The sequence below is a fragment of the Porites lutea genome, chromosome 1 (genome assembly GCF_958299795.1).
Source record: "Porites lutea chromosome 1, jaPorLute2.1, whole genome shotgun sequence".
NCBI classification, from domain to species: Eukaryota; Metazoa; Cnidaria; class Anthozoa; order Scleractinia; family Poritidae; genus Porites; species Porites lutea.
The window spans coordinates 59258471-59285629 of NC_133201.1; the positions used below are offsets into that span (position 1 = coordinate 59258471).

A 27159-nucleotide genomic window follows, 5' to 3' on the forward strand; every position below is an offset into this window, starting at 1 on the left:
GAGCTTGACTGAGTTCCAAACTGCATCTTTTGCAGCATGTCCGATAGCCTGGGGCTAGTGGATTTTGTTATCGGGCTAGTGAATTCTGTTCTTAATTTGCGTGATGGGCAAGTAAACTTTTAGGATAAATCAAATAACAGAAGAACTCTAATCAATCCTGCTTGTCAAAATTTGGGGGGGAGCTGATCAAAATAACTTTCGAACCAGCAACAGCTTGCCTGAAGGACAACAGGGTTGTCAAAAGTAGCCGACTGCCGGCTGCCTACATGGTTAGTATCGGCCGGCTACTCTGCTTGGTATTTCTTTGAGGATGGCGTTTTTTAAACAAAATATCTCTAGACTGGCCCCTTACTTTGACAACTCAGCAGTCTACTTTTAATCTTTCTGTCAAGCCTGGGACAAGCTGTAAAACTGACTTCCTCTGCACTGTGTTTTGAGAAAATCTGCAGTGCTGGATGTGTTAACGTTTTTTATTTCGGAATGGTGCCATGTGGGAGCACCTTGACATTTCAGCAACATTTTCATTTAAGATGTTACTGACACTCACCAGGTGCCAGTAACTAAATTAAACTGCATTTTTTTTTTAACTCTCAGTGCTTGCAGAAGATGCAATCAAAGCAGCTTTGAGTGACTACAAAGTAAAGCAGGAGTCACTTGGGAAGAAAGAATGATGATGCTACATCATCAAAACCATCAAGATGTTATACAAGATCAACAGCCCAGATAGCACCAGCTATCAGTCAAATGTCTTCCTTGTTATCAACATTTCTAATGCTAGAAATACTCCTTGCTATCAACTAAACAAAATAATGTGATGTGATATCAAGGGCCTTTGTCATGTTTGGTAGGATTTATACATCCAGTTGCAAAGATCAGCTTGAAATCACCTGTCCTGTCTTCATCTTTAAAACATCTTTAAAACAATTGATGATATTAAGATGGACAAAGGATTTTCACCAGTTCTAGTTGAAGCCACCTTTATTATCAACATCAAAAAATGTTATAATAGTGGCTGTGGTAGTAGAGTATTTTCCAGTCGTACTAGTGGGAACCGTTGTTTAGAAAATAACTGACATTTTTTGTGACAGTTTAACTACCGAAGTCCAAAAAATATATATGTGTATAAAAAGTTGTGCAGAACACTTAAGAAGATCGTGATTGCTTTCAAAAGTGTAAAATGTGCATGTGGTGGTGATTTTATTTTGTACTTGATGTTGTTTGCTGTCAGTCCACTGCTAACTGTTCTAAAAATATGGATTAATTTTAACTTGAAAAAATGTATTAAATATCAAGGAACAATAATAAAGTTTTCTCTGTAAAGTAAATCTTGTTGTTGTCATACTTTTCTTCACTGGCCCATGTTTATTACATTGTTTTATTCTGATTGTGGCAGACCTGTTTCAATGTTGTTTGTGCTATTTTGCTCATAGCTACCTGTAAACTGTACAGCTACATGTATAAATAAACCGTTCCACTAATTATGGAACAACATTTTTCACATCTTTCACTGTTACTTTTAATAACAGTCATTATGGTAGAGTAAGTTGTAGAGGGCTTTTGATGTTATGCAACTGCTGTACAGCTTCAATTTTTCTTTCCAAAGGTCCACTCTATCATGATGTGGATGTACATTGATGACACTTGATCAGTGAGCAAAACCCAACAGTCCAACTTCAACCAGTTTTTGTATTTTAGCCCTCATATCAGCATTGGCATTCTTTACTTCTCTGCAAGGAAATAGATAACAAACAATACACCTTTATGAAAGTAATTCTTTTTAATATGTACAAACCCTGGATCAGGAAAGGGCTGTTAATATTGCAAAGGTAAAAAGTGATTGACTGAGAGATCAGTCAATACAGAGAGATAGTTCATTCACCAAAAACAAAAACTTTCAACCAAAGACTGAATAATAAGGTTTAGAAATAATGACTCAATAATGTAAAATCATTTACTATATATTTTATATATAAATATATTTAAGAAATGGAACCAGGGAATCCAACTGCTCATGGCACCATAATTGATAAATAAACTGTAACAACAACAATTTCATTCTTGCATGCACTAGCAGTTAAATAGCTTGCCCTGCAAATAGCTGGAAAGCTACAGGTAGTTGTAGTGGGGCAAGACAAGTACATGAACAACATATCCTATATATAACTTGGGGGGGTTATAAGTGGCAGTTTACAGTATGGTAACAAAATATTATTTACTTACAACTGTGCTGCATCAGGATTGGTCTTCATCATGGTCAATAATTTCTGTATTTGATGATCTTGTAGAACTCTCATTACTTCAGGATCTGATAGAATTTCCTGCATTTTAGCTTGATCCTCAGGGGATGGAGGAACAGGAGGTTGTTGTCTAGCACTTGCTCTTTCAGTAAGTCCAATGTCATTGTCTTGGCTGACTGTAGGTTTCTATGGGAACATGATACATCCTAAGTCAAAACTGGAGTGAAATCTGAATTGATGGATTTACTAAACAAAGGCTAACACTGAACTAACATCAACTTACTGCAATCATGAAATAATAATTGGCTTGACTCAGACTTAAGAAAATGTTGCTGCCAGTGAGAGTAGTGGGTGATGAAACTCTCAACATTTTCCCAACTTTCATTTATGCATTCTTTGGAGAAATATGTTCAAAGAACAAAATTAGGGCAACTACTGGAACAGTGAATCCTTTGTCCTGTTTTTCCTACGACATAATCACTTCTTCAGTTCTACACCTTGTGAGCTAGAGCTGGCAAATGTTACCTAGTAGAAGATCCAGCTTGTACAGCATGGTTCTTAAGTCACTACTAGTCCTTTCCCACTGCTATATCTGGTTTGTGCCAGTGAATTAAAAATTAAATTATTTACTATTTATTAAATTATTAATTTAATTAATATTAAGATCAAATATTTTGGAAATGTTTTTAGCCAAACTTGAAATCCTGTGAGCCTCTCTGATGAGTCTCAAAGTCTCATTTTTGTAATATGTCAATCAGTTTTGTTTTGGTTTTTTTTTGGGGGGGGGGGGGGAAGGTTGTTAGACGTTCTTCCTCATAGACGACTTTTCACCCAGGGACTCTGTGTCTCGGATTTTTAATTATCTTTTGCCATTGCTACAGTACCTCTGGTTCAATTCTGCCCCCTTTGTTAGGGTCGTGTCAGGCCCCACCCTTACTCTATCCAACTTTTTCTTTCTCTTAATTACAAAATAATTTCCTCACTTACCATTCCCACAACTGAATTCCCAAGTGAAGTGAAGTGTTCTCCTAGTAATGCACTGAACTCCTGTAAAGCTTTCTGCATTTCAGGATTACTACTGAGCATGGCCATAGCCTTCATCGGGTCTGTCTGAACTTGTGACAGTGCAGCAGTGAACTTAGGGTCCATAAGCAACTTTGCCAGAGAAGGATTTCCTTCAATCTTCTTCAAGAGATCCTCAGTTATCCAGTCTGATAATTATTATTGAAAAAAAAAAAGTGTATTTAACTATTTGTCAACAAATCAGCCAAATTTTGAAAATGATACTAGCAAAATTTGCAGCCATTAGAGTGGAAAAGGACCAAAAGGCAGGTTTTTGTGTCTGGTAAGGCCGAAAATCCCACTAACTAAGAAAAAGGAAAGAAAAAATAGCAAGAGCGAGGAGAGAGAAAGGAGTTAAAGAGAAGAAAGCAATGGTTGACGCTCTTACATGTCATATTTATATTGGTTACTTTGGACTTTGCACTTCTTGGTGGTTATGTTTTAAAAAACCCAGCTAGATATATAAAAAATTAATGCTAATACTCCAACGACATAACAATTTATAATTTTGATTTGACCTAATGACCTTTGTTTTCCAAACTTGGTATATTTGATTTCATTGCTTCCTGTACTTCCGGTATCTCCATTCCTTTGTTTTTTTGCTCTGGATTCTTTGGCTTAATAACAGGGATATCATCTTTTTTTCCAGGCTCTGATAAAGATGGAGATTTTCCCTTTTTTGGTTTGGGATTGTTCAGAAATCCTTTTTTGAATCCACCAAAAGATTTCTGACTTTGACTTTGAGCCAGTGATTGGTTCTAAAAAAGACAGCAAATAAAGAAATCAAATAAAGGTACTAACTCCATTGAGGCCCTGCCAGGGGGGGTCCCATGTCGCCCATCTAAATTTTAAAATGTCTTGTGTCGGTGTTTATAAATGCTTGTTGCTTATTGTCGTCTTTGCCGTCACTGTCACAATTTGGCCGAGGGAGGTTGTCTCTTGTCCCGATTTCATTTTTCGCGCTGCCACTACATTTTGGGCCGTGTCAATTGTCGGAATTTACCCTAGCAGGGCCTCTCCATTTGCTCCCAGCCCAGACCTCTCCGATATTAGTGTCTAGATTCATATTAATGAGATTAATGACTTATTGAACATATCTATTGCTTGCTAACTTAAGCTAGACTTAACCGCAGACCTGTCAATTATCTGTCAACAACTATAAAATTGACCAATCAGCTACTCCATTTCTGTGCTGATGGAGTTTTTTTTTACCACAAAAACGTCTACTGTCCATCTTTTCTTGTCTCATCCCAATCCTTTTTGTAATGTTATTGTCTTCAAATGCACTAGCTGGGATGAGAACTTGACAGTCTACCGAGGCCCTCTTAGGAGGGCATATCTGTCCCTAGTCAGAATTTCAAATACGGTCGTTTTGCGTTTTGTGGGGTAGGCTATGTCCCTGTCAGTATTTAACCCATCTTTTGTTGCCTTTTTATCTAAAAGTCTTATGTTGCTGTTTGAACGGCTAAGTCACTTGTCAGAATTTTACGCTAACAGAGCCTCTCTACCCCACAGACCTGGGAAAAATTTTAGTCAGACATTGTCTGATGACCAAGTTATTATTATTTGCAGCTCTGTGTTGGTTATTTGTATTGCGTCCTGGTAGTTCTACTGAAACAAAGCATGGAAAACCTGAATATTAGTGAGTAACAAATAACTACTAAGGATGGTACCAAGGATAACTAATTCAGTCCTTTGATTATTAAGAATTTCATTTAAGACTCAAAACACTTAAAACTTCAAAAAATACTTGATATTTTGATATTAATATGATCAAGAACGCAAAAAGTAGTTATCAGTGTACATCGGGAAAACCAACTGAACACTTTGCCAACTCTTTCCACACCAAAGTTGACAGTAAACTATAATAGTTTATGCAATCATGCCAGTGCTTAACAGCCTTTCTACCCAACAACTCCATCTCAAACACTAAAAGACCTTTCCATGGGTTTTTCAACTTTTCTCATGAACAAGTTCATGAAAATCTGTCTGTTAGCGCTGTTGGAAAGAGCGCCTTTAAATTGGTAAAATTACCAAGTTTGAAAGTGATTTGTTGCCAAGGCAAGTTTGTAGACCCCCACCCCACCGTAAAAATGTCTCTAAAATTTTGCAACTTTGCAGAGCTATTTCTTCGCTCACTTAAGACCAATCACTTTCAAACATGGCAATTTTACTAATATCACTTCGTGGACGTGCTCTTTCCAGTGGTGTCAACAGATTTTCCCTGGTACATGTCAAAGGTTGAAAAACCTATGAAAGGGTTTATTAAAGGTTCCTCGGAGTTCACAAAATTTATATAGAGTGTAAGAAAGAAGTGCAAAGAGTTGTTACCTTAGAGGAAGATTCAGTTTTTTTCTTGGTAGATGGATCTGCGGGTATTTTTGAAGATTCTATCAGTCTTCCAGGTAACACATCTTTACGTAACATATTTACTTGATCAATGAGTTCTGTCATATCCTCTAGAGGAGGTATATCTACATGTACAAAATCATCATTTATGGTCAGTGGAAGAATAATTACATCAGTCCATTCAAGCATAACAAAACAGTAAGTTTTACGGTGAAAATGATGGCACTTCATTTGTATCCCAAGTAATTAAACCACTTGCCCCTGGAAATTTTGCCCAAAAATGCATTTTGAAGTTGGTCAAGTGGTTTCTGGTCACTGTCGTGCTGTAATGAGCTAAAACTTACCATAAAGCCATTTACAGGTTGTACACTTCGCGGCCATCTGATCCAGATGCAAAATATTAGCTTGCAAAGTTCGGGTGGGTGCTTAGGGGCAGCTCAGGAGCGAATGGGTTAAATCACCTTTCAATGCATAACCTGGAATTTCTCATTTTTTTGTGATTAAGGGCTAGATTTTATAAAATAATGTGTTCTCTTCCACACCAACGCAACACCACAATTTCATCAGGCATTGGCCCTGCTACTTGTTACACCTGCCAATTGTCACGTCTAAGCAAGGCGTGATTGTCATGCTTACGGATCAAAAACTTCGATCTCACACGTATGCTCCAATAAATTTGTCATGCCTGGTAGAAAGGTTTGTGCCATCAACTGACACATTTTGAAAAATACAATAATCATTTAAAGAAACTGGAACCAATAAAAGAAAAGGAAAGGCCATGTGAATGATTGACTTTCTCCCAATTCTCTTATTTTAGTTGGAAAGTCACTGGAGACAATGTTGTGTTCCTTTGTGTTTCCATGTTCATGTTAGAAGGATATCTTCGGAACTAGACTACGAGTAGTCCCCCATTTTTCCTCAGGGATAAGCGTGCGAAACACGAGCGCGCGTGAAAATCACCCCATGCGAGAAAATGCGATGCGCGGCGGGGAGAGAGAAAAATGAGGGACTACAGACAAAGCCCAAGCTTTTGACCCTTCACGGCCGACTGATTTTGGAGTGTGAAGTTCGTATCTCCTTCCAAGTCAATTAAGCACATCCAATGGGATTCCTTCCCTTATTGAGCTGTCATTGCTCTTGTCATCGGTAAACTGCGGGGGATATTTATTGCAAGCAAAAGAAAACCCAGATACCTGCCCAGATACTAATTTTCTTCAAGGCTGTTTTGCATGAAGAACTTGATAGTGTAGGCAACACACGACTTTTACTCATGCCAAAATGCTGCTTGTTTCAATGAATTTTTTTTCTCTGATGGGTAGATTATGCTCTGGAGGAAAATGTTTTGACTGAGCAAATGTGATTTTTGCCGCTTATTTCATACTGAGAGGTCGTGACACGCATATTAATTTTCTGCGGTTATTGTTTATGGTCGGCATGATTTGCCCTTTGATGCAAGAGCATTTTCTTTGACCTCTTTTGAAAAGTAAAGCTCTTCAATGCAGCTCAGTAAGGGTTTTGGGTTGTTTAATTGCCTCTAATGTTTTGTCACACTGGGCCCAGCTCGTTAGCGTTTTCAGCAGGACGGACAGTGATATCCAAATCTCGAAGAATGGATTACAGCTTAAACTAAAACTACATTAACTATGGAGAATTGCGATGTGACTCAGTCATGACTGCTCATGAATTTTAACTGCCACTTGCTTTTCTGGAGATAATGTGAGTCTTTGGACTGGAGCATGTAGTTCCTCCCTTGGTGATAATTTTAAATTGAATTAACCTAACAGCCTTGCAACTGTTCTGTTATTCTCACTCTGTGATCAGGCAAGACCATGGTTTCGGTTCTCCACGCAAACCTCATCAGTTGCCGGGTAGACTTCCTGCTTAGTTGCTCCTACAAGAGCAACTCTAGTTATTTGTTCAGTGCTGTTATTTGTTCTGCTCTACTTATTTCTTCTGTAAATTGTGATTATGTCGAGTGTTGATAGTGGCTGGCGCATTTTTGACAGATGTTGACAGATTTCCATGGAAGAGCCAATCAGAGTTTTGCGTTGTGAGAGCAATGCATTAGTTCAAAAGCTTGGGCTTTGTCTGTAGTCCCTCATTTTTATCTCTCCCCGCCGCGCGTTGCATTTTCTCGCGTGGGGTGATTTTCACGCGCTCGCGTTTCGCCAATCTACTATCCCTGAGGAAAAATGGGGGACTACTCATAGTCTACTTCGGAACATCTTCTGATATTATCGGAACCCTAAGAAAAATCCGGGCAGGATAAAAATATCAAGCCTATGACTCAGAAAAGTTGGCAGGTATAACTTGTTCGTTTGAAAATACACCTCATTTTCTTCACACAAAACGTGTAATTCTCTATAAAAGTCAACAGTCCTGATTAAACCATTGAAGTTCAAATGAGGCCTTTCACTTCTGTTAAACTTTAAAAAAATCCAGGCAAGTAATTTTAAATTTTAACTGTAGTGAAATGCCTCATTCAAACTTCAATATTGTTAGAAATTTGATGGTGAATTTCAAGCCTGGTGAACACATGAGAAAGATGTTTTTTTTTTTTTTTTTCTGTCACAGGGAGCTTGGAAGAAACAATCCAAGAAATCACAAAAGGATTCAAACCTATGACCTTCTGGCCCCAGTTGTTTAAACATTGAATAGTGCTAACCACTGGATAAATCACTATCCAGCTGAAAAGTATTCTGAAAACCAACTGCGCTATCCACTGGATAAAGATTTATTCAGTGGACAACGCTATCTACCTTTGAACAACTGAGGCCTGGTTAACAATCCAGATGCTCTACCACTGCATGAGCTACAAGAGACTTGAAGGAATTAAATGTCAATAAACTAGGTTCATGTTAGAAAGACATGCTGAATACAGCTGCTGGGCCTGGAATGTCAATATATAGTTATGTCCAATGATAGAAGTGTGATGGTGAATTTCAAGTCAAGTAAATATTTGAAGTAACTTTTTTTTTGCGGTAGATCATCGGGATTAGCAACCAGAAGGTAAGCTTAATTGAGGGTCATAGGTTCGACTCCAGTTAAAAGTACTTGGACTGCCTGAAAAAAAAAAAAACCTTTCTCAGATTCAATATAGTTATTTTCAACATGCTACTTAAGGAAAATATGCAAGGTTGTCCTAATAATTAAGCTTTATACTTGCGTTCGTTTATACTTGCAAAATCCTGTCAAAAAATCTTGCATTTTCCTCATGTGGGTGAAACTGTATTATCGAACTGTCCGAACTGTAGGCGAAAAACGGAAATTGATGAATTAAGACGATGGAATACTTACCGCTGTCATCCACTTCAGAGCTCGCAGAACAACCTTCTGCCATCTTTTGTTTCTTTTTTCCGTGGTACACTACCTAAATGAAGCCGTATCACTACGATCGAACGAAAACATATCGTGTGAACATTTGTTACCAGGCGTTGCTTAACTGGACGCAAGAGACTGGGCTAGATTCGCGCTTCATTCCCGCGGACAGTCCCGCAGAGGTCGTTTACACACGTGAGGGTTAGGGTGCTGTTCTCAAAAATTTGAGCATTAAGGTGCGGAAAAACGGGCAACAAAAAACATGCAACTTGTTTTGCAACATTGCTGCAAGACGAGTTCAATAGCGATGTTGTGCGTTTTACCATCCATGTTCAAACCTGTTAACAACCTGATTTGTTGCAAGACAGGTTTGATGTGGGTGGTAAAACGCGCAACATTGCTATTCAAGTCGTTTTGCAGCAAAGTCGCAAAACAAGTTGCACGTTTTACTCCACCTTTATACTTTTCGAGCGTCATCATCCTCAAGACAACAGCATTATGCCTATAATCATGCTCGAAAAGTAACATTATGCTTGACTGATCGTACTGCATCAATTACAAATTTACAAGAAATAAACGACAAATAATACTAAAAATTGGAAGCACTCAAAATGTGCTCTTTCAATGGAAATCTCCATTGTTAGGATACTCGCTGATTCTTAGTAATCCTCTGATTAGTTTACAGCCTGGCATGTTTATGGCACAACCAGGCCTTGAAAGTAACCAAGCCTTATAATAAGTTGATTTCTTACTAAAAGCGCTTGAAAGTTAGACTACGAGTAGCTCCTATTTTTCCTCAGGGATAGTAGAGCGAGCGAATAGCGAGCGCGCGTGAAAATCACCCCACGCGAGAAAAGCCAGATGCGCTTTTCTCGCGTTTCGCTCGCTCTACTATCCCTGAGGAAAAATGGGGACTACTCGTCGTCTCCTTGAAAGTTAAAATGTCTCATACTTACATTTATGGAAATAGCAAATCTTTTTTACTTTAATTCTATTTTTACCTTTTTCGACTGATCACGATCTTGTTTGATCCAACGTTTAGCTACATCGATCGTTCACAGTTTTTGCCGTGGTTTTTCAAGCCTTAGTTTACATAGCCTGAGATCATGCAAAGAAGCAAAAAAAAATTAAAAAATAAAATAACGCCTGATCTCAGGTTATAGTTTACATTACCGGGATGCTCCGACTATAGCATTATGCCCAAAAATACGCTGGCATAATGTATCTATAAACCCAAGCGAGGGATTCAATTTGCAGTCGGAAATTTTGCCGAAAAATGGCATTTCAATCCAGGGGAGGGGGGGGTATCCCCTATAATAGCCTGTACGACCAAGAGCGATAATGGTACGACCTATACCAGGAGGTTCGGCTATATATATAGAAATGGGTTCCTTTTTCAGGCTTCAGGTATATGAAAGGATACGGATTTCCACTAGTTGAAGTATATGAAGGGGTAGGGGAAAATCTGTCATTTTGGTCTTTAAATAACCTAAAAGGGGGCTACAGAAGAATTTTATCGCTGTGAAAAAGTCGAAAATATTTTGTAGTTCTGTGATTTATTCATATTTAAAAATGTGCATTGACAGCAGTTTAAAGGGATGCAAAATAGAAAATCTATTCAACAGAGTCCAATGTGGAGGCACAAAAATATATATTAAATTGGTTGAACCGGAAAAATAAATGCACATATCTAAAAGAATTCTGTAAGTGCATTAAGATAACTCGAATTCTACGGAGGTTTACTCTGTGAAGTCCTTACTATAAAAGAAAGTTAAGAAGGGAGAGTTTTTTAACACTTTCATGTAATTATTACGATACTTCAATTACATTTGGTCATTATACGTTGGGTACAGTAGGAGTCACACATCAGCTGAATAAAAACGTTTAAGTTATGTGTGAGCCGGTCAGGCAGGGAGGAGCTGAGCTTTCTTTTGTGGTCAGTTCGGAGAGAGATGAAAACTGAGATGAGATTACGACCGAATTGAAGGAAGCTTGATTCGGCTTGAAATTCACAGGATCAAAAAATGACCTTTAAACATGATCGACGCGATTTTTGTTCGAGGGCACGCGTGGATTAAGAGGTTGGCCAAGGGGACCTAAAAAATTTTGTATCTTTTTTAAAGAATTCTCAGTAAAATAAAAAGTATCTATGCACCCGTTTCTGAATTTTCTGGGTACGATCCGCCCCTGGAAAGGGAGTCGGAGAGTTAAAAGAATTCTCTCCACTGATAGTTTATATTTTGTGTCAGTACTGAAGATTCACGGGCTATCGTGATACAAAATGGAACTGAGAAATTCAAAAGCTGTCTGTCATGTGACGACGTTTAACCACTCAATAAAACCCTTTGTTGGGTGGATTAAAAATTCGAAATAGACTATCCCGTTTCCCCGCAACTTCCAGTATAAATGAATAGATACTGTACTTCTGGCGCATGCAGTTAAGCTGTCTACATTTCCTAATCTTAAACCCTTAAATGTTTACTCGGATTCCTTAAGTCAGCTCAGGCTCGCCGTCCGTTAATTAGTTTTCTACCCTAACTTCTGAACTAAATGGCAATAACATTTTTTTGGTATTGTACGGACATTTCAAGGGAGTGATTTTTTTTAGGTATACAGAAAACTCGTGGCTTTGAAGGATCGAGATATCTCAAGCCTAAATTGTACAGTTTCAGTTCGAAGTATTTATATTTATGATGAAAGATAATGATCACCAACCTTATACCAGGACTAAAAGAAGGAGACGTTGAGTTTACCCCTTTGAATCAAAATAAACTTGAGTGTCTCTTTAAAAAACACTATTTGAAATGACAATATGCCTCCATATTCGATTTCTTTCTTTCATTTTTACATTTCTTTACTTCTTTGGACGAATAAAGTAGGTGTAAAGTCTGGACTTAAAATCCTGACCTCGTAACATTAAGCCTACACTGAGCAACGAACCATTTGGCGAATTCTCACGAGGAGTTACCAACAAATTACGATTAATTGCGGCAGCGCCGCTTAACTTCCTGTGACAACCAAGAATGGATTTTAATTTCAGCGTTATACAAGGCAAAACACTTATGAATTTATTACGAAAAAAGGACTTAGCACTACATCTCAAGACATCAATTTTTTTTTTTGATATTTATATTAACTTTATATATTTTTTAAATATTGCAAGAAGCCGCAAAGTAGTCTCATAATTATGATAACAATATATTTAATGTCCCTGGGAAAGAAAAAATCTGAGTAACAATTTTCATACATGGGAATTTAACCATATGGATTCAAAATGTTTTAAGATATCCTAAAACCGAGGAAAAGCAGCAAAAAAACTAATGAATGCATAAGTAACAATAGAGATCTTCAATAAACAGCTCCACACGCGGCGAAAAGCTGGTCTCAATTTGGTTTAATTAGTGACTTGGGTTAAATTTGATTCATTGGACTTTTACAGATGTCTCTTGTAGACATGTATTTAAAAGCCTCTAGTGGCAATAATAGATACTTTTAAAAAAATGAAGAACAAAGGTATTTTATCTAAACAATGTATTAAAGGACTAAAACCTATTAAATCAACAGATGTGAAACAGGCACGCGTTCCCACATTCAAACGCAAAAATAAAACCCAGTCAAGTATCAACAAATTGTCATTTCTTTGGCGTCTTCTGTGAATCAAGTAGTTATCTTATAATTATTTCTCTTCAAGGGATGAAACATCTCCCCTTTCTACCTTCAGTGACTTTTTAGAATCATCTATACTCTTCAGATTCTACTGAATTCTGAAAGTTTCAGAGTAAGAAATATCTCAGTTAAATCCTTCTTGGCCGCAAAGATCAAGATGTTTAAAATTCTATTCGCGAAGAACGAAAGTCGAGTGTGGGCTATGAGCTTTATCGCCGAAAATAATTTTTTCGGACCGTTTAATGGTGACTTCACCATACTGATTAAAAGAATTCAGTACCTAGAAAGATCTAGTGCGCCTTTGGAGGTAAGTTAGAAATTTCATGGTTATTAGATTTAGGACCATATTAACCCTACTTTAACAGCAGGGGAAAAAACGGAACGCGAAGCTTTTAAAGCAAAAATAAGATCAATTGCACAGTGTTACTTACCTCTGAGATTTTGCGATTTTAATTTCTTTATCAATAATCCTGATGTATAGATACACAAAAAAAGACAAAAATCCCAGATGATTTGAGTTAATCTTTAGGTTTTTATCCTGATTTAGTTTTATAAATTGGGGTATTATTCTCTTTGCAACTAAGAACAACAGTCAGAATACAAATTACGGGATAACCTCAATCAGTGATATACTGTTAAGGCTGAGTTTATTCTTCAAAGCTTGTTCCTCAAAAATCGACTGAACTTTTTATGATTCACGTAAGTTACAAACATCTCTCCGAATTACTACATGAAAGCTAAACATATGCAAAAACACTCCGAGTCCCTTTTTGGAAATCTCTCTTATCCGGACCTTTTGAATAAAATAATTAAAAGTCTTTATCCATCATTCTCATATCACCGAGTATACTTCCAGATAGAGCCAAGTTACATCTACAGATAACAGTTAACGAAAAATTTATTTCAGGACTGCCTCAAGGTTTTCTTGTATTTTTTTGCTCAAAACGTTAGGGATATCTGACTGTGTTTTCATGGCTTTGAAAAGCTAAGTACAGAGAAACGGAAAGTTTCATGCACAATTCAAATAAAATGAAAAATAGTAAAAGTAACGAAGTCGCACGAATTGAAAAGCATAACTCGTGCGACAAACGTGAAGTCGGTTAAAAGTGGACATGAGATGAAAAACCTCACTACCATTTTTAAGGTTATATTTAAGTACAGCTCGAACTGATTATTTTTTTAGTAGGGGCATGACAGCAATTAAACGAGAAATTGAGAAAAAAACTCATTATTATTTTAATCTATCGGGAGTTTTGCCACGACTATGTATTAAGGTCGCGGAAATGAAATGTGTTTGATACTTCTGATTTTAGTCCGAATGCGCAGTGAGGAAACCAAATTAAGAAGATGAATAAGAACTAGTTCAGCTACTTATTTTTGACCTAATAATAATCAATCTGTAACAGGTTTGTAATTAAGCTAAAAACGGAGTGCTTTAATTTTTCCCTTCAGTATTATAGTTGAAAGAATGAGGGTAACTTTTTCATGATCTTCTCAGCTGAATAAAAACAGTTAAGTCAAATTTTCATTTTCAAGAACTGTTTGGGCCATAGATCGTTTAGACGCATTAAAATGTACGAGAATTGTTTTTCCGAGTGCGCACGAACAAGCTGCTTTTGAATATCCGAATATTTTACTAGAGAAGTGGGAAAACTAGCATATAACGCCAAATTGCTGGGATGGGTAGACAAAGAGCATATTACTTGATATTTTAAGCTAGCCTCCGCGGCGCGAACGAACCTGATCAGATACCCGCGATTCCGACGTCTTTAGACAAATCAAATTCTTTAGTTTCAATTCAAATTCTTTAGAAAAATGTACAGACAAATTCTCTATAATGTCACTATGGAGTATTCATTCCTAAAAAAAATTTTCATGGTTCTGCCTTTAATGTTTCCAGTATGATATTTTCTTCCGTAAATGACTTATAAACTGCTACAATTAGTTTGGGAGCCATTTTTTACGTTCCTCGAAGACTTGTTAGCACAAATAGCGCCAAAAAGTCAACGGCACTCGAGTAGGTTTACTTTCCATTCACTGCGTGGTTTAATATTTACTCTTTCAAGAAGAACAATGTTGTACGAGGCCTTCATTTTGCTGCATCAAGACTTTGTTCATCCTCAGACTGAAATCAACTTTCTTTCTGCTCAATAATGAATTTAACTTTGCCCATCTCATCTCAACGGACGGTCAATCAACTCGAATAATTGACAAGGGGAAGTGTAACTTTTTTCTTTGCTGTTAGTAAGACCTTAAGATTGAAACCAAAGTTGTTCCGGGATAAATGGAGGTCTATTTACAAGGTGTTAATGAAGTTTGAGTCAAGGTTTAATAGCCAACATACTCAACACAACTTGAAAACATATGTCAAGTTCTCATCTTCTAGTAATAATATTCATCTTCATGAAAATGTTCTGTCTATTTTCAATATGATTTATACCTTTGTCATCGTTAAAGAAAACGAAACGAAAACGATAGAGAATAAGCTGAAAGTTAAGCTTGATTTTACAATAGCGTCGATAGGATTTGTTTTTCGAATGAACTGTTGATTGTTTCTGCACGAAGAGGAAATTAAAATGAAATAACACCAAACAACATAATAAAATACCGTATATTGTGGAAACGTCGTTGTTAAAACGATGTACGACAAAAAGTAGAATAAAACAGACAAAAACACACAACAAATAAAAATTTATTGTAAAATTTTGAGAAACACAAGAAATATTAGGCCTCCAGTTACAATGTTGTCCATTTTCGATCCAGTCTTCCTTAGGAGTGAGTGTGTACAAGGCACGTGTTAAAAGAATCAAAATCAAGTTGCTTTGTGACAACTGAAGATCAGGTTTGAGAATCAAACATTTGGCAAACAGCAAGAGTACATTAGTTGGTAGACTCCACAATCAATATATCAAAGCATTTTACACCTTTACAATGCTGATTTTAAGTGGTGTTTATTTAAGACACTTACGATCTGGCTAACATATTGTCATTTGCCACTAAATGAAAAATGCATAAAGAGCTTGGACTGATTTTCGCGCCATGAAAATTAGAAAAGCTCCTGAAGAGGACGGATACGCAAAACACTCCGTGGTTTTAAGGATGCTATTGTCCCTGGACACGAATTGTAGCTTTCAGCTAATACAGACAGATTTCTCACAGAAGGTAACTCTTCAAATTCTTACAGCTACAAAAAGAAAAAGGTTACAAGAATATAGACCTGAACAAGTTAAACCACATCGAGGAAAAGACAGAAAGAAAATACGAGGTAATGTAAAATTAGGCATCAGAGATTTTAGTCGAACTTAAGAACGTAGCAAACGTGAATTTAAAAAGATTCCTTTGCGATGATTAAAAGATATTTTCAGAGAAAAATTAGCTACAACTAATTAACGATTGTGTGTATTTCCAAGTCGATAAAAAGAACTCTTTGTAACATTGGTTAAACATACGTATGTCGTGAACTGACAGACCTGAAATTAAATCAAGCTTATAAGGAACCCTATTCATCTTTAGGGAGATTCCTTTCTAACGAAATCGAATGAAAAACTAAAAATGACATGTCTAATTAAATGCAATACAGACGCCTCGTTTACAATCGTCCATTTCTTTCCTCATTGTCTTGGTGAAATATTAAGCGTCAACGGTACACATTTTGTAATCCTCCGTGTTTATCATTTTTTAACATATTTTTTGTAGGTGAGAATTTTGTTGACTTAAGTGACACTGCTGGTTTCAAAATCTTAACCTATCTACTTTTAAACAATAATTCGATTCCATATTTTCCTGGAGAGGTTTTTAACCATTTCATTAAATAGGGTTCTTTCATTTATTTTAAAGTTATTGACGTTTCTTCGTTTACATTTTAACAATGATGGGTCACTCACTTCTTTTTTAACATGTTTTCCCTTTTTTGGTGTTTTGATCGGGCCTGATAAACTTTTATTATCTGAGTCTTCTCAGTCCATAGCTATAATGAACATGCAAGAGCTTGAATTGAATTTCTGTAATAAACTTCAAAATACGTGAATCATTTCACATTCTGATCAAAACATAGTGATTGCGACTTGAAGACATACAAATGGCTTAAAAATTAGTCAAATTTTCGCTCGTTTTCTATGTTCATCTCAATAAATAAGAAAAAAAATTTGAATTTGCTAATCCATCAAAAAACAAAGCCTGCGCCACAGACAAAGTTAAACGTCTGGTTAAAGGGGAAATGTGGAGCTTAATTTGCTATCTTTTCTCAGTTTTAAAAAGTTAAAACTATTTTCGCATTTACTGAATTCAAAAATTAATGGCTTAGTTTTGCTATTTAAGCCAATATTTAGGCATTACAATTTTTTCCCTTTGTCTGTTGGCTTGGGATGGCAAGGCTAAGATGAACGGTGAAAATGTTGGGCCATCCGCGTTAAAGTTTTAATGCTATCCCTGCAAAAAAAAAAACACTCAAAAGCATCATAGTTAGAGCTCCCTGGTGAAATTTGGCTGATATTTTCTCTATATCTCTACAACAGCATTTTCTATATGGGTTAAGTTAGCAAAGTAATGCGGACTTCAGCACAGAATTCATTGACATTAGACTACAATATCCTCGTGACAATAGCGTCTTCAAGTCTGTCGGCGAACTAGGGCCGAAATTCCCCTTCTGCGCCACCAGCTGTGTACCAGGATTTTGAGTACGCGCCTTGATTGGCCGCCTGTTAAAAAAGCCACTGTACGATTAGCCAATCAGGTTAAAGGGATGGAAACGCTCTCACGTAATTCATTAAGTCCGTCGCCGGGGGCAATTGTCGGGAGCACAGAACAACGATCTCGGCGCTGCTTCAGTTCGCAGACGTTACTAACCGGAGTAGATTTACAAGGAATATTACAGGTAATGCCATTAGTGTGGACTCTGTTAAATCAATGAAGGGAATCAAACAGTTTCTACTTACACTGACGTAAAACGCTATATCCGTTAACATTTGGCAAAAAGAAGAATTCAGTTCTACTACGTAAGAATGCCTATCAAAGGTTTTCCTCACAGAGAAAACGTTTAGAAACTGTGGTTTCTTTACGACACACCTGCCGATCCGTTTGCGCTTCCTTAGTCTCAATTTGAAATAAAATTGCAGCATAACCCACACAGTATCTTAGTGTAGGAAGTTTTCGCGCATTCAAATTAGTATGATAAAATCCTAAGTACCTAATGCTGCCGGCCTCAAAAACCATGTTCCTTATACCTCATAATTTAACTTTAATTGCCGTATTTTCACCCACCTTTCTCTCAAACGTAAAACTGAACAAAGCACTTTCTTACTGCCGGGGAGAACGGACAGGAAAACTTTCATGCACTTAAAAGATGATTTAGTAGCTCAGTCTGTGATAAAAATTGAACCATACATTTCCTGAAGAGTCAAATGCTTTTGTTGTGATACTTGAAACACTTCGTTGTTTTACCACTCGATATAGCATCCATGATTGATCACCTCGGAAGTGCATATGTACAAAGAATAAAAATACTGAAGCGGTGGTAACACATTCGTAGAAAACATTCTTGAGACTTACGATCGCCGTATGATTTCTCTGCTCTCCATTATCAAAAGATTTTCAGCAGCTTGAACGTAAAAGCAATGTTTTCCGGCCTTCTTCATTGCTAAAAGCGAGAAAAAAATGACTTGATTTTGTGCTATCAGAGGTATATAACTAGGAATTTATCAGAGGGCATCATTTCGAAGCAAAAGCTTTGAAGTCGATCCAGGAACAAATTATGTTAGCGTTTCTCGACTATTTTCAGATGATCAAAACATTTACTGACATGGAGACTAAGTAGTCGCCTATAGTTAAATATGGTAGGAAACCTCAGTCTATTTTTGCCTATCTCTCTTTCGTTGCTGGGAACGGTTTACATTTTCAAGAGGCTAAGTGAGCTAGTCAATCAGACTTTTTCGCCGTTAGTTTCTCACACCGGAGAAGAAAAATGATGTGGGGCTAATTCATGAACCAGAAAATCTATACTTTGTTGCATCGTACATAGTTAAAATTAACGAAAATATACTGATGATTAACTCCAGTCCATGGCTGTCAGCTCTCCAGCAAAATCAAGTTAGCTGAACGGTGCTGACAACGTTAGTTCGCATTATTTGGTGATGACAACTGCATTGATGTTGATTATTAAGGAAGAGTACGACTTGGAACGAGAAAGGCTTCATAAGAGCAAAATTAAAGTACTTAGTTATTTGGTTTGAAAAAGTCGCACCATACAAAACTCGTTTTGCCTTTCGATTTCTTGCGTTCATATAATTCTTTCATATTTGTATTGCAGGATCCAGAAGAAAAAGACTCGGTCACTGAATACGATTCTTTGCAGCAGGACGATATTTCCTGGATGCAAAAAGCCAGGCCAGCTCTCTCCGAAGAAGAACAGAACATGGAGGCGATTCGATCGACAGACGATAAAATTTACTTCAGATCCACAAGGGACATAACGGCTGGCGAAGAATTAAGATTTTGGCTAGGACCATCATTAGTAAAAGAATGCGGACTATGTACACCAAAACCAGGCCAAATGCAGAAAGGTGAGTTCAGTTTTAGCAGAAACTCATAAACCGCCTTATGAACTTCTGGTTTTAACAAATAATTTTTTAGGCACTTTTTACTCCAACTACATGTGCACCATTTTAAAGTTAGTCTTTTGCTGTTATGCTATCGGGTTAATTGAAATACTATGTTCTATTGCACAACAGACGATTAGTTCACTAAAATCTTCCTCAGTCTACGAAGAAAATCTTTATCACTTGACAGGAGTTCGCAATCAGGTGGACCTATCTTTTCTCTATAATTACTGACAACAAAAATTCTCTATTTTCCAATTGCCCATAATACACTCTGTTTGCCCCCCAAATTCTGCATAAACCATTGTTTTTAAATGCTGCTGGGAGTATTGCATTTTCCCAAGAGCATTTTAAGACAATAAGTTATGCAAAATTTGGGGGGCAAACAGAGTGTATTATGGGCAATTGGAAAATAGTCAATTAGCGAATACTGACGCGACGAGGAAATTATTCAGTATTCTTGGAGTCTCTTTCCTACAGAAAATAAACTAAACACTGCAATCGTCCTCAAGAAAATTAAGGTGTTGGTCTCCTTTTCACTTCTTTTAAAAACAGAGGTTTGTGCATTTTTCAAATTAAAAGCACAAACCCTGTAGGTATTGGCTCAAAAACTTCGAATGATGATTGGAGTCAGTTAAAGACAAGTGAAATATTAAGCCGACTATTTCAGAGTCCAAAATGCTTTTTGGCAAAATGGCACTACTTTTAATTAGCGACATGATGTTGAGACTAATGGGTATATTATTTTTGTGGCTGAGCCTTTTAAGTTAATTATTTAGAAAGTGAACAACTCGAAACTTGTAAGATAAGGGTATTGGATACTAGAAAAAACACCGGTTGTTTTACATTGTCAACAAAATATTCAAGATCGTGACACAGATTTTTTTGACGCGGGGACGTGTTTGCTAACCATTTGTTTGAATGACTGTTTTTATAAACTGATGTTAGTTTAAGTTTTCTTTTTTTCATGTAACCTTGCTTTAATAGCTCACGTGACTTGATTTGCATATTGTCTGATGAGCATTTGCATAAAATTTTAGATTCCTTTTTTCGATATGCGTTAAACTTCAAAATGTACACCATTCATAACTTTTTAAAGGAATTTCTCAGAGGACCCATGCATTAATTTCCTTGAGCCCAAAGATTCTCTGTCATGAGACAATTTGGCTTAAAGAGCTTTTATTCTCTAATTTCCTTGTTCTAGAGTCTTATTTGGTCTGCCAGATTTGCCAGGAAAGCTTTCAATATTCACGTGCATTTTCTGTGCACACAGCTTTTGGCTGTGAAAAACGTGGTTCTGGTTCGTTTCCCCAGTGTGAAGGTGAAGTGAAAGACGATGGTTTAGCATCAGCAAATGATGTTGAGACAAATCATTCACATGACCAACTGGAAGAAAAACAACAGCACGGAATTGAAATCGAGGTTAAGAAGTCACTCAACGAAGATGTTCCGAGTACAAACATAGAATTTTCGGAAACAGTCGGTAACAGTCGCGTCTTATCGAACCCAAGACTAGCCAGCCTTATTTCAAGCTTCTCCCGCCCTCGATTACGTAATCGGTTAACTAACGAGTCTCAGTCATTAGCTGAATACCACAAACAGGAGTTCCGAAAGAAATTCCAGGGTAATGAGCACTACCTCCGAAGGCATCTTTACCGCGAAAACATGGGGACGAAAGGCGCAATGAATTATCGACGCCCACAGACTCTGAAAGAAACCTTCAATTATTCTGGCATCCATGGCGATCAGGACGAAATTGAGATCCAAGAGGAAAGAGAGGAATACATAAACTGCTTTCGTAAAGACTACAAGTTAGCTGGCGGCGCCATGTCTTCGTCACCAACTCATGAAATGTATAGACGTATAAAAACAGTTGACGCAAAAAAACAGGACGATCATAGAGAAAATTTGCTATCGAGTGACTCTTTGAGAACTTATTGTGCAGTATCAGGCTCAACAGAAAATGACGCGACTTTCATCACTGATAGCTATCCTACTATTAAAACCCAAAAATCCCAACATGTGGACGAGGAACTATTATCACGTGAAACTGTTCGCAAATGCACATGTAACGAGCATGACAACGCACGCGGTACTCCAAAATCCCCAACCGCATTTAAAAGGATGTATGCAGTACAAGACGTTGCTATGGAGGAAGATGAAAAATGTAATTTGAATGATCCTGTCCAGACACATCTCAATGGTTTTGAATCATTCTTTATTTACCAGAGACTTCAAACAGAAGACCAAATTTCATACCGACAGCACTCACACTGTCCCTGTTACTCTACGCCAACACTGTACGAACCAAAGGGACATGTCTCAAGGTATTACGAGCCCGCGTTTTTGTTGGACTCAATGTATCGTTACTCCCCCTATCCGCGCATGCTTCCTTTTCTGACGCATCAACCTGTTAAGTCTTTCCAGACCTCCTCACGTAATAAAGGCTTCACATGCGAGTACTGCGGCAAGGTATACTGCAGAAAATACGTGTTGAAAATTCACATGCGCACGCATACAGGATTCAAGCCTCTCCGCTGTAAAGTTTGCGATAAGTCGTTCAGTGATCCTAGCAACATGAAGAAACATGTAAAGCTACATGAGAATGAAGATACAGTGCACAAATGCCGACATTGTGGGAGGAGCTTTGTGCGATATAGAGGATTGTTAAATCATATTAAATCAAAGCATTCTGAACTTGCTCCGACAGAAACAATGTAATCCTATAACAAGTAGTAGCCGGTTTTACTCCGACACTGACTGATTCTCTCAGCAGCGTCTTACAATTAATGATCAATCAAAGATAACTTTATTAATTTCGGATTTTATCGATTCCAAGAGAAGAAATATAACGTCATTTGTAGCTTGTGTACGTGTGATAGTTCTTTTTTTCACGACACGGCTACACTAGTACTACCCCCGGCTCTGTATATAAAGATTACTACAGGATAGTTTCCAGATTTTACTGCCAATGGACAGTCAGCCAGGCTAGAAAGCGTTTTGACGTGTGAACAAAGGGGAAAAGCTAGCGCGCCGTTCAAACTGTAGCGCTTCTTAAGCGGGGGAGGAGGTGGGGGGGGGGGGGGGGGGGCAGGGCTATTGAATTTATCCGGTTCTATTCCTCATTCCCTTTTTCCGAAGGACCGAATACAATGTATAGATATCCGGTAACTAAACTCGACCCCAGGACCTAACGGCAACTGGAGGAACCGCTGGACAAAAGGTACAAAAAAAATTATATTTTGTCACTTCAGCTGACTTCAATTGTGCGTAATGGCCGTGAATTGTTGTAATGACAAATGACGATTTAAGGTAACGCGCGTCGCATTAAAAAGCTTCTCGATTATTTTAGTGTTTGTTTGTGTGGGTGGGTGGGTGGTCATTAAGTAAGCGGTGACAATTTATCAAGTTTATGAATCAGATATTTGAACTTACGTATAATCGTTATGTCAAAATATTTTAGTTTTAAATCCGTTCTACGATCATGTGCCTCGGCTACAGAAGCAAATTGTTTGCACACTGAATTCGAATAGCTAATATCATTGTTTCTGATGAAATATTGCTCTCCGCTCCCCCTAAATAAAATGTCGTTGTATCGGAGAATTTTATAGACTATTACATATTTTTTAAGTGTTTGTAGTACCCCAGGACTGCATGCAGACAAAACAGATCAAGGGCGTGTGATACCACGTGAAAAAACATTTTTTATCGGTCATCACAAAGCTCAAACAACAAATCTCATTCGAGTTGGTATATCGAGGAAGTTTATAGTGATCGTACAAATACAAGATCTCAGAATTATTCTCAGACGAACAAACGCCAGACTTAAGTTTCTCCTTTGGGTAATCGGTCTTAAGAGAGCGATGACGTAACCGCCGGCGACTCTAAAAACCGCGGCCGTACTTTTCTAGATTTGGGGCTGATTTAATTGATCGTAATTGAACCTATCAATTGAAAGAACTGTATTACCATTTTCAATTATGAAAATCAATTGACAAATAACACCTGTTAAGCTCTTTCGTGTCATAAATACCTCAGGTTCCTAAGAGCTGTCGGCCTCCTTCGTTGTGCTATTTATGCATACCACAATATAAGTGTTTGTAGTAGATTTGCGCCGTGTCCACTGTTCTTTGTTCTGTTTTAATTACCTTCGTATAAAAAGATTTGATCGATGGAAACCGCTGCCTGATTTACATTTTCAACTTGGATTATTGAGATATCGAAGTGACTCTCATTCAGGAATGGGTAAAATGTGATATGGTTCTTTCTGCTCAGTTGAAAGATATCCAAAGGAAGGGAATAATTTAAGGTCAGTAGCTTTCACTTTTGCGTAGTTTGTAAATCATAATTGAGTCGCTCTACCATAATTTACTTGTGATGCAGTGCTACATTTGTTCAGTGTTGACTAGAATAGTGAACACGCTGTTTTCAAGCATTGGTGGCGATTTTAGGAAGCAAATTCAAGTTTGATCTTCCTTTAAGAGTGCTTTCTGAATAGCTGTTCTTGTTACAGTAAAGTGATCTCCGCTCTTATGGCTCTTTAATAAAAAACGCATTCCGCGGCGGCCATTTTCTTTTGCTCCTTTTTTACGATGACACAGTTGAATATTCCTGAACTTAAGGAACAAATTGCTTCGTGGCCGAACTTTAAATTCTTGCGATTTCAAAAGCGGAGATAACCTTTTTCTTTCTTTTTTTAATTCCAAAGAAACACTTCTTAGATTTCATTACAATCGAACTAAAATGATTCATAGAAAGTAAAATGCAAACAATATGTCTGATTTGTTTACAAAACGCGACGATCTCTTTCAAGTAGATTGTGAAGAGGTATCTTTAACTTCTTGAATTCATCTATCTTTCTTATACATAGTCCGACTCGTATTTTATTACCCGCTTATAGGAAACGAACCATTTAGGACTCGATTTCGGCCTCTGGAGTAACTCACCAAACGCACCATCATCCTTCACGAATTTGCGAGTGAAGCAAATGAGCAAATAAATTATTTACATTTGGCAATAATTGTTACTTTAGACTGAAAAATACTGGTTTATATGTGATCTGTTTACCATTTAGCTGGCTCAAGTTCTGCCTTTAATGATAAAGTTCTCGTTGATTCTTGCCGATGTTTATCATGAAATGCAGATATGACGATTGCCTCAGAAATCGCTCTTAATTGATCATTATTGACGCGGATTAATGGGCCAGGCCTCTTACCCGACTTTAATGACCTGAGAACAGTCGTTTGAAAAGCAGTGACATCCTTGCTTTGGAAGATTTGAAGAATAAAACCCCTTAAACATTTTCTTTCCCTATTACAACAATAAAAAGAGAGCAATACTGCAACCCATGTAATATACGACCCCTCTCCAAAAAATAAATGAGAGCGGAAGTCATTTTTTGCTCATAATGTGTCTTAATACTTGGTAGAACGAGGGGCGTGGCGGTTCGTGAAAATATACCTCAATAATTATGCTGAAAGCTTGTAAGCGGCAGTCATGATTGGTATGCTTTTTAAACTTAACAAGAAAAGGGTTTCTTCTAGTTTGTGTAACATAACACTTGTCTAGACTTTGAGAGAAGTCAGATTGCAGTCACTCTGAATTTCAGCAAACTAAGCTTACCCCTCCTAGGACAGACTGATAGGTAATGTTTCGTTAGATCAAATCTCACGGTTTTTGCAAAAAAAACATCCAAAATCAAAAAAAACACAGAAAACTATTGCTATCAATGCTCTTGCCTTCTACTTTTAACTACTTTTAACAACTCTTTTTAGTTTATTTTGTTAAATATATCGCCTATACGAACACCTAAATGACCGGCAGCCGTATTATAGAAGTAGATCTGTCTGTCATGGGGATGTGGGTAGGGATCAGTGGGAGGGGCTGGTCTGTACTAAGTTATCTCTGTCATTCCGCCGCATTGCGTTAAAGCAAGTTCTTCAAAGCTAAGCTTGAGTTAAGAGAAAAGAAATGGAAAGAATTGGAGAAGAGAGCCAGTCTCTTAAGAGGGATTGTAATAACCATCGTCTAATCTAATTGGCGAAGTGGTCTGATCCAAAAAGAGCTTACCCTAGCCAATGATCCTCGGCTGCATGCAGTATTTTCTAATTTTGTGATTGAATTTATCCACACTTCCCAGATTTACATGCAGGAAGCTGCCTCGTCCCCAGTCGCTTGTGATCACTTTTTAGGCGATATTTTAGTCAACAAAAACGTCATCCGGAAGGAGGACTTGTTGCATTCTTGGGCGGAGATTGTGCCGAGCTTTTAGGGCAAATTTTCCGTATAAGAGGAAAGAAACTTAGCAGTGCAAATTTGGTAGCGTCAAGGCATGTTAGATAAGGAAAGAGCTCATTTCCGGTTGACGTGTGTCTTTGCTTAGCTCCCTAATAGATTTATCAAGGAAAGTGCTCGCTCCCATCATCCCCTCTGGCGCTTCTCGCTCGTCTCCAGCTCTCGTGCTTCTCGCTTGTTCAGTGCTCCCCAATAAACCATGGGAAAGCCTGTGGAAGGGGCACTGCAGAAAGCAAAACTTTTTAAAATTATTTAGAGGACGCATTGGAACAATTGACACTCTTGTAAAAGATACACCTCTAAAGACTTCATTTCCGTTTCCGTAAAACTATTTTTCAGTGGTACCTTTAATTATGAGTGACGTAAGTTTGGGGTATAGTGGAAAATTGGATATATCTATTGATTGTTGGATAAGAAGATCCGGAAAGTTTTAAGTGTTTTGACGGAAACAAGCTCTTGACGGTTTATGCTCTCGGACGAACCATGAGATAAAGATCAACATTCTCAGTTGAGACAGGCAAGCGTTGTGACTACATTTAAAAGCTATGAAATGGATTTTCGAAATCTTCGCCCAAAACTGTTCAGACGACATTCACCCTAATAGCATTTTCTCAACCCGTAGCTTAGTTTTCAAAAAACCTTTGAATGCAGAGGTCAACTCAACACTTAAATAAAACCCGCTTGTTCTTTCTTGCCGGATCTCTAATGTAGAGATGCCAGAACCAGACTCACTTGAAGTGGGAATTAAAACAAAACTGAATGCAAGGCTGGCAATATGGTAAAGGGCCTATTTCTCTGGCCCTGAGAAAGGCTAATTTTGTTAGCTGAAATATATTGGCCCCAAATAAATCAGCCATTTGCCATAGTGTCAGCCTTGCATTCAGTTTTGTTTTAGTTTTCATATCTGCCATGAAAAAGTCGTATGTATGATGCCTCTTTTGCTGTTTTTAAAATATGAATTCTTGTACTCGGAGCCCTCTCGATCACGTGAAAAAAAAAAAACATCGGTAACCATATTATGAGTAACGAAAGAAACTAGCATCCTTTTTAACGTCAGGCACTTCCTATCCTCTCAGACATTGAGACTGACTCTCTCTATTTACTGATTTATAGAACACATATCCTTCGTAATTAGAATCAATCAAAGATTTAAGAAATAGTAAACAAGATTATTTCATTTCCAGATTATTGAGATCCTTCCGATAGATGTTTTTGAACAATTTTGAACAATGAAGCTTTGGTGTTATTTTCATTTAGATATTTAACGAAAACACTTTCTGCAACTTTCAGCCACTTTTTTCTAATCAAATACATAACTCAGTATTTTCGTAGTCACGATTCAACGTCATCATCTGAAATCCATAAAGAATACGCACCCTCAACTTATAAAACATTCTATCAGATTTACAATTAGATTAGGTGAAATTTGGAAGCGACCTACCCATAAATCAAAAAATATTCTCTCGACCTACAACACCACTGAGTTTAAGGCGACAGTAGCCTTTCATACTGGGATCTAATAATTACGGAATTTACCAAGTCCATAGATTTGTTGATCCTCTACACATCCCTGGCAACATACCGAAAAAAAAATCAAGGAAGCTTTCAATAATATTTGATTAACAGAGATCGAGTGAACA

General features: G+C 37.4%; 3 protein-coding genes across 3 annotated transcripts in view; 2 read left to right on the forward strand and 1 right to left on the reverse strand.

Annotated features, from left to right (window-relative positions):
- Positions 1–910: 910 nt before the first annotated feature.
- Positions 911–9081, reverse strand: LOC140923529 (uncharacterized). Its single transcript, XM_073373611.1, has 6 exons — positions 8946–9081; positions 5631–5773; positions 3826–4057; positions 3225–3448; positions 2221–2423; positions 911–1727 (listed from the first exon to the last, which is right to left on the reverse strand). Exons 1-6 carry the CDS (start codon positions 8986–8988, stop codon positions 1646–1648), a joined length of 927 nt encoding a protein of 308 aa, XP_073229712.1. The 5' UTR covers positions 8989–9081; the 3' UTR covers positions 911–1645.
- Positions 9082–12686: 3605 nt separating this feature from the next.
- LOC140933122 (uncharacterized) lies at positions 12687–21960 on the forward strand. The gene is made up of 3 exons (XM_073382640.1): positions 12687–12939; positions 18937–19189; positions 20430–21960. The coding sequence occupies exons 1-3, from the start codon at positions 12790–12792 to the stop codon at positions 21944–21946; spliced, it is 1920 nt and encodes a 639-aa protein (XP_073238741.1). The 5' UTR covers positions 12687–12789; the 3' UTR covers positions 21947–21960.
- A 1390-nt stretch (positions 21961–23350) lies between these two features.
- Positions 23351–27159, forward strand: part of LOC140923550 (uncharacterized) — a 64804-nt gene continuing 60995 nt past the window's right edge. The window contains exon 1 of the mRNA XM_073373634.1: positions 23351–23534. The gene's annotated coding sequence lies outside the window, so the exon portion shown is untranslated. The remainder of the gene's footprint in view (positions 23535–27159) is intronic.